The sequence below is a fragment of the Oncorhynchus clarkii genome, chromosome 8, assembly GCF_045791955.1.
Source record: "Oncorhynchus clarkii lewisi isolate Uvic-CL-2024 chromosome 8, UVic_Ocla_1.0, whole genome shotgun sequence".
NCBI classification, from domain to species: Eukaryota; Metazoa; Chordata; class Actinopteri; order Salmoniformes; family Salmonidae; genus Oncorhynchus; species Oncorhynchus clarkii.
In genome coordinates, this window is record NC_092154.1 from 39,929,029 (window position 1) to 39,937,677 (window position 8,649).

The window sequence follows — 8,649 nt, forward strand, 5'->3', positions numbered from 1 at the left end:
TCTCACCCTAACCCAGTGACATTTCTTCAAGATATATTTGTAGCAAAACAGAGTGAGCAGTGGTGCAAATGATAGCCACAAGCACTCAACCAACACTCCCTACAGTGCAGTTCAGTTATATTTCAGATGGTGTCAACATAACATTTTCATGCATCTGAGAATAATTTTATTTTTAAAAGTCACTAGAACTGACCTTCTTACCGTTGTTCTATAAAAAAAATCCCCCTCCCCACTGCTACCTTTGCTACCTCTGCTGAAAAAAATCCTAGAGAAAACACTGACTGCCTTCCCCAACTCTGCTTTCATCTCACTTCCCGCTCTCTCATCTGCTTTCAGTCTCTCTGTCTTACCTTCCCCCTCTCGGGTGCCTCCCCTTCTCTTCTCATCTCTCTCTCTCGCTCCACTGTCATCCTGTTTTCTCATTGTTGCCATGACCAAGGTTCCCTCAAATTTTTGGGGGCACTGAGCAAATTGTAGGTCTTGTGAGAAGAAACTTTGAATGTTGTGAGAGATTTGTGCAACTTCCCACGTGGGTTTATAGTGAACACTGAGGCTGTACCCTTACAGTTTTAGACAGTAGCCAATAGGCTATTTGATCATAATGTAGGCCTACCAACAGAACCAATGGAGCAAATCCCATAACATGCACATTGAAATAACTTTTGATTTATATGATAAAGCCTACAGTAGCCTACACGTGTTGTTCAAGAAACCACTTTACAAAATGAAATTAATTATTATTACCCCCTCTGCCTATTGGCTTATTTGCATAATCAAGCCTTTCTCAAAATACAACACTGCCCATTTAATTAAAACAAGCTTTTCAAAGACCGCTTGAAATGGAGCCTACACGTTTTGTGCTCTTGTTGGAAGCAGTAACTCCACATTGCTGACCTATACTGATCTATAATTAGACTAATAACTCGCTAACTAGCAAATAATATCAACAAACATTAACATGCACCGATCTGATCTGAAAAGCGCATTCACTCATGGGTGATTGAAAGACCGCTCATGGGCTACCCCAGCCAATATAATTCTACTCTGTTTTGCTCTGGCTCTGCCTTCAACACAATCACTGTCAATCTTGCAAAGTTAGATTTTCTTTGGTTTGATGCAATGAAAAGGGGCTGGTATAATGTTGATTCGATAACAGAAAAAAACGTTGATCCATATAGTGCAAACTAATGGGGCGAACTCAGTGGATTTCAGTCTCTTGCGTCTCTGCGCAGTATAGAGGACAGCAGTTCGAGCAGAGTTGAGCTCTCCTTCCTTCTCCCTGTCAGGTGAAAAATCACATTAGCTCATTGAGAGCCCGTTGATAGATTTCCAACAGTTTGTTGTCAGTGATTCAATTCCACTCTTTCCTATGATTCCCTATGCATGTCTGGGAATATCAATACTGCTGCCATTCCAGGTTACTGGGGAAAACAGTTTTACACCAGTGTTCAGAGAAGGGAAAGTGTGGTGCACTTGAGGAGCGAGAAGAGAGTGAGTCTATTCAAAATATTCACAAACGTAAGTTTAATTGAAGTAAAATTATTATTTTTTTAAGTGAAAAGAAAGAAAGAAATATTTTTCTCCGAAACATATGTGCCACAATTATTGGCACCCCTAGAAATTCTTATGAGTAAAATCTAGTTTAAGTATATTGCCATTCATATTTTATGTTTTCAAGTTCACCTGAGTGATTAGGAACACTTAAGTGGTGAGCCATGACTTCCTGTTTCACTGGGGTATAAATATGAGGTGACACACAGGCCAAGTTCCCATAGTCATCCATCACTATGGGAAAGACCCGAGAATACAGTAGTGATGTGAGGCAAAAGGTTATTGAGCTGCACAAATCAGGAAATGGCTATAAGAAAATAGCTCAATGGTTGAAAATGCCCATTTCCATTATCAGGGCAATAATTAAGAAGCTTAAAGCAACTGAAGAGGTTAACAATCTACCTGGAAGAGGACGTGTGTCTATATTGACCCCACGCAAAATCTACAAGGATCACAGCTGGAGAATTGCAGACGTTAGTTGGGTCTTGGGGTCAGAAAGTCTACAAAACTACGATCAGACGCCACCTACATAACCACACGTTGTTTGGGAGGGTTGCCATAAAAAAACATTTGCTGTGATCAAACAATAAACTCAAGTGCCTACAGTTTGCCAAATATTACTGGAACTTTCAATGGGACTGGATTCTATGGTCAGGTGAGACCAAAATATAGATTTTTGGAAACAAACACCAGAGGTGGGTTTGGTGTAGGCAGAAAGATAGTCATGCAGAAAAGTACCTCATCCCCACTGTGAAGTCTGGTGGTGGATCTTTGATGTTGTGGGGCTGTTTTTCTTCCAAAGGCCCTGGGCAACTTGTTAGGATACATGGTATCATGGACTCCATCAAGTACCAGCAGATATTAAATCAAAACCTGACTGCCTGTGCTAGGAAGCTTAAACTGGGCTGTGGTTGGATCTTCCAGCAGCACAATGATCCAAAGCACACCTCAAAATCAACACAAAAATGGTTCCCTGATCACAGAATCAAGATTATGCCATGGCCATCCCAGTCCCCTGGCCTAAACCCCATAGAAAACCTGTGGGGTGAGCTGAAGAGGAGAGTCCACAAGCGTGGACCTGGGAATCTGAAGGATCTGGAGAGATTCTGTATGGAGGAATGGTCTCAGATCCCTTGCCATGTGTTCTCCAACCTCATTACGCATTATAGGAGAAGGCTGTTATCTTGGCCAAGGGAAGTTGCACAAAGTATTGAGTGAAGGGGTGCTAATAATTGTGGCACACATATAGTTGAGAAAAATATTTGTTTTATGATAGCAATGTATTTTTTCTTTAAATTATTTTACTTCAAGGAAAGGTTCAATTTTTGTGAATATTTTGTTTGAAAGACCAAGAGGATGAGCAATAAAGATTTTTTTCACAGCCTGTTTTGCTCATATTTACCATGGTGCCAGTATTAGTGGAGGGCACTGTATATTCAGATGAGATTTTGCATTAAGTTAGCTAACTAGTAAATCTATACATGTGATTTGGTTTATAAGGGCTAAGTGATGCTGGTTGTGATGGCATAGACGTAGGCAGGCATTGCCTGTGGTGGCGCTGACAGTAATGCTATTAGCTAGGAGGGCTGTGTAATTCAGGGGTTTTAAGATGAGTCTGGGGATGTCACTTTTCTCTCATTAAGCCCTTGCGAGTCTAAGTGTGTGTCGGATGACAAATCACCACCAATGCGACATGATGGACAGCCACACACACACAGAAACAGACACACACAGAGACACTTTACACTGCAGCATAAGCATGCTGACAGATTTGGAGCATGTGTATGTGTGTGTTCCTGAGTAATTTTAGGACATCTTTGAAGGGCTATGATCTTCCCTATGTACCTCTTGACTTCCCACATTTCTAAATCTGTTCACTAGTCCTCTGCCTTCATCTACTCTCCCTCTCTTCAGTACACCCATGTTCCCCTCTTCTCCATTTATAGTCCTTCCTACCTTTCCACAATTGACATGCTTCAATGATTATATAGGCAACAATAGCATCTCTCCTTTCCTCTGTCCTCTGCAGGTTGTGTGCCCCTGCCGCTGAAGTACCTGGACTGGTCAGATGTGGAGTCCATCGTGGCGGTGTGTTTGTCCTGCGTGGGCATCCTGGTCACCCTCTGGGTAACCTTAATCTTCATGTTGTACCGCGACACGCCCGTGGTCAAGTCATCCAGCCGCGAGCTGTGTTACATCATCCTGGTGGGCGTCTTACTGGGATACATCTGCCCCTTCACCTTGATCGCCCATCCCACCGTGACCTCCTGCTACCTGCAGCGCCTCCTAGTGGGCCTCTCGGCTGCCATGTGCTACTCCGCTCTGGTCACCAAAACCAACCGCATCGCGCGCATCCTGGCCGGCAGCAAGAAGAAGATTTGCACCAAGAAGCCCCGCTTCATGTCGGCCTGGGCCCAAGTAGTCATCTCCTTCTTCCTCATCAGCCTGCAGCTCATCTTGGAGATAACCCTGATCATCCTGGAGCCGCCCATGCCCATCAAGTACTACCCCAGCATCCGTGAGGTCTACCTCATCTGCAACACCAGCACGGTGGGAATGGTGGCGCCGCTGGGTTACAACGGCCTGCTTATCATGAGCTGCACCTACTACGCCTTCAAGACGCGCAACGTCCCGGCCAACTTCAACGAGGCCAAGTACATCGCCTTCACCATGTACACCACCTGTATCATCTGGTTGGCCTTCGTGCCCATCTACTTCGGCTCCAACTACAAGATCATCACCACGTCCTTCTCCGTGAGCCTGAGCGTCACCGTGGCGCTGGGGTGCATGTTCTCGCCCAAGATGTACATCATCATCGCCAAGCCGGAGAGGAACGTGAGGAGTGCCTTCACCACGTCCGATGTAGTCAGGATGCATGTGGGAGACGGCAAGGCGGCTCAGCAGAGCAAGAGCATTCTCAACATGTTCCGTAGGAAGAAGAACGAAAACGGAAGCACCAAGTGAGTAACCTTCAGTGATGTTCAGAACTCAGGGTCTAGAGATGAGGGCATATAAAAGGATAGAATAGGGCCTGCACACTCGTTTGGATCTAAAAGTACTTGTGACTACAATAAACGTATGTTTCAGAGAATTAGAGTTTGTATGCCCTATTCTGTCATTCTACTGTTTTTTTTCTGTCCAAATATGATGAATTATGAGTTGTGCTTGACTACACACTTCCTTGGTAGATAAGCCAATCAAAAACAAAATATGATAGATAATCAGATTCACAGATTTAATCCTGAGATAGTACATATTGATTTACCTCAGAACTCGCCATATCTTCAAAGCTAGTCAGATTGCAAGATTAGCACAGAATAATGGGAGCGTATATTTCATGTATGATGGTTAAAGTGTAGATTTAAACAGTATTCCTAATAGGTGTTCCACAGCAAAAAACACTGACAGTGTCTAAAGTAAGGATTGAGATGGGGGATGAGAGAATGTTGTCTTTGAGTGTTGTCTCTCACCCTTGCTCCAATATGTCCCACTTAACCTCTTCCAATGGACAGAGGTTGACTGACAGGCTCATGTTTAGATACGGGCTTGGCAAACTCCTGTCCTTGAGGTCTGCAGTGTCTTTGGAAAATAGTGTCTCAGTAGTTAGTAGGAGGAGGGTCGACTAATCTTTCTTCATAGCTCCAGACTGGTTGGCGATTACAAGGTATGCATGACTGCCAGTAGACACTGCAGCCTTCAAGGGAAGAAGATGTGCACACCCCTGGTTTAGGTGATTTAGGTTTATCCTGAATTGTCTTCACATTTATCCCAGTTCGAAGCATGAAACCCTCTTTGTCTCCCTCACTAATCACATAAGAAAGACAAACCTAACCTGTCCTGCTATGCACAGCGCTAAAGCCTTGTGTTATTTCCTTGTGTCAGACAGTACAGGCACCAGAAACATTTTACAAGTGCATGTTGCCCATCTCAGCTTGATAAACACTTACTTTAGATAAACAGGTCTACATTTGGTGGATGGCTCAAAGTACTTTGAATTAAGCCATCTATGGTTCATAATGCTGTTCAAACAGCACATTATGAAATTATGAATCACAAAGTATTTCGTTCCTGTAAATTCCCAGATTAGTCAATGCAATCCCACTTGGAGCTCAGACATGAACCACATCACTGCTGCCTGTTAATAATGTTGTTAAAATGTCTTGAGCGTATTTTAACATGCGTAGAGAAATGTTGAAATGCGGCTGTTCTGTCCTATTGTGCTCTGTGTTGTTGTTGTTGACTAACCCTTCCCCCGGGTTGTCTCTGTTAGTAACGGCAGTCTTTATCTCGTTCATAGTTCTAATGGCAAGTCTGTGTCATGGTCTGAACCAGGTGCAAGACACCCTCAGAGGGGGGGGAATGTGTGGCACAGACTGTCTGTGCATGTGAGGAAACAGGAAGCCGGCTCGAATCAGACGGCGGTCATCAGGCCCCTAACTAATGCCCCCGTCGACCCCCACAGCTGCGACCCACACCACCAACAACACAGCCCTGGCACAGACCCCCACCTCCCCCACCCCGGCACCACGGCTCTGTACAACCTGGCGGAGGAGGAGGACGAGGAAGCACGCCCTCTTTGGATTGCCCCTCACTCCCACTCTGGAACACTCCACGGGAAGGATTCGGAGGAGCCACCCTCTTATTCTCACTTAACCACCAAGCCCTTGCAGGGGGTGATGGTGGACACGCACAGCTCCAATATCCCTGGATTTAACGACACAATGGGTGCCTCCGGCACCCAGGCCAGCTCTACCAACCAACCCCTAGGTTTCACCTTCTCTCAGCTTTCCTGCCCCCTGCAAGGTGGGGCTTCTTTTGGAGGGGAAGACCTCATCTCACCCCTGGAGGGGGCTGAGGGTGAGGCACTGGACCTCCTACACAGCTACACAGAGGAGGATGACGAGTTGGGGGGAGAAGAGGAGCTGGCTCAGAGTAAGCTGACCCTGGAGGACTCCTTGGCTCTGTCTCCCCCCTCCCCCTTTCGGGACTCAGTGCATTCTGCCGGGTCGGTTCCCGGCTCCCCCATCTCTGAGTCGGCCCTCTGCAGCCCCCCGAGCTCTGCCTACTCCTCCATCATCCTCCAGGACTTCAGACGGAGCTCCTCCACACTGTGAGAGCCACCAGGCACTGGCACACACGCACACACACAAACACACCATGTTACTAAGATGTAACATCAACGATTTGATCATTGATTTGCTTATTTATTTATACATTGCTCCATTTGCTCTGTCATTTGCTTCTTGGATTATGTTACAAGACATTTTATGTCATGGGGGAGTTGAAGTGAGAGAAAATGAAAATAAATGGAATAGTCCAGTAGCAATCATGTTTCTCAAGGGCTGTGAGTCCCCACCAACCTTTCTGCAAACTTTGAGACTGGGATCAGTGCCAAAACTACCCGGCTCTTGTGCCAAATGGATTAAGCAAAGCTGGCAATCACAATGAAGGCTTTAGCTATATAATTTTGTTTTGCTATTGTTGTGCATTTAAATAGCCTATGAGACAAATGGAGGGAATGCTGTGTATAAGGTGCTTGGATCTTATCCTATGATTTCGGTGAGATACAGGGACCAAGATCCCACAATGCACTTCCTGTTTGGTCCAACACTGTGCCTGTGCAGTTGAGCTCATATTATTATGTGTAGCAGACACAGCTGGATCAAAAGACTCTCTTTGCCTTTTTTCATAAAGACTTAGTCCTCAATAAGAAGTACTCTTCTCAGCTTACCAGTACTTTTACTACTAACCTCATTGCAGTTCAAACAGTTACTCTCTGATAAGAAACAAACTCTGTCTATGAACCGCAGGGTAGGCTACAGTACAGTATATAACCAGTATTATGTGTCTCAGACATTGCATACAGGGCCCCAAGGTACTGTAACATAATATGATGGAGATTGAAGATTGGGTATTTGCGCTGTATGCAATACTTTGCAACATGGTTTTTATTGTGCCACTCAAATGAGTTTTCCAGTTCTCTGCATTCATGTTTACTGATAAGGCATCTTCAGGAGATTCTGATATTGTGTACAGTATTTTACATTACGAGTTGGGCTTGATTGTAGGCGACTGTGATGTGATGACATTATAAGTTTGAACACATTCTATGAAATCCTGAGACATGTTTGGTTCACACAGGATGCTATGAAGATCAGATTCTGTTTTCCATACTGTGTGTGTGATGCTATTTAAAAAAAATGTTTTCTGAGGTCGCCGTGTCATTGTAATGGAAATATACTTGTGTATGTTTTCAAAGTTTGTAATATTGTTAAGCCATTTCCCATTTTTTTCCACACGGATGGTATGTTTGTAATATCAGTAAATGTTTATATATTTAGAGTGTGAAACTATTTATACGTTTTAAAACTCGTCTTACAGATGCTTGTGGAAGAGCTGTGTTGGCATTGATTTAGGGCAACTTTTCAAGTCAGCCGTTACCTCTTGAAAATATTCAGTTGTAAAGCATACCAATGGATAGTTGCTTCTTGTGGTAGGATTATATGCGCTTCAATCTAGTTTAGATTTTGTATTATAAAATTGCAGTTGCATTGGTTTACTTGATCATACGCTTCTTAGTACTTTATAAGAATGCAACTCCAAAGTATAAAAACACATATACAGTATGTATAGTTCTATAGTATTGTAATTGTTATTACAAAATGTTCTATTTAGTCTATTAGTGTAAGTTGTTTGAAGATTTTAACATTTCTTAAATGTAAAGTAACAGAAGGATCACGTTTTACAAGGTCACAGCTAGAATGAGATAGGCCTACATGTTTTTGGCAAGGCGAAAAAATGCTGTAAAATAAAAAACCTTTTATAGTAAGATGACTAATTGATTGAATGATTTCATAATGCTTTAATTAATAGGAGTTAAGGGGTACATTGAATTGACAGCCCTGCTTAATTTTGGAATTAATTTGGTTAAAATAGGCCCTACAATTTGTTTTAAAGTTTGGATTGCTTATCAAATGTGCATTATTAGCAGATTTGTTGTGTAGCCGTCATACACACAAAGCACCCATGGTTACCATGTAAACGCAGGAGGAGGCAAAACGTTTTAATAAACAACATTTTAAAACTTGGACACCAGAC

General features: G+C 43.4%; 1 protein-coding gene across 1 annotated transcript in view; it reads left to right on the plus strand.

Annotated features, from left to right (window-relative positions):
* The window catches only part of LOC139415382 (metabotropic glutamate receptor 1-like), a 56,227-nt gene extending 47,889 nt beyond the window's left edge, over positions 1 to 8,338 (plus strand). The window contains exons 10-11 of the mRNA XM_071163490.1: positions 3,581 to 4,511; positions 5,849 to 8,338. Coding sequence (XP_071019591.1) covers positions 3,581 to 4,511; positions 5,849 to 6,665 — 1,748 coding nt within the window. The 3' untranslated portion in view covers positions 6,666 to 8,338. The remainder of the gene's footprint in view (positions 1 to 3,580; positions 4,512 to 5,848) is intronic.
* Positions 8,339 to 8,649: the final 311 nt, after the last annotated feature.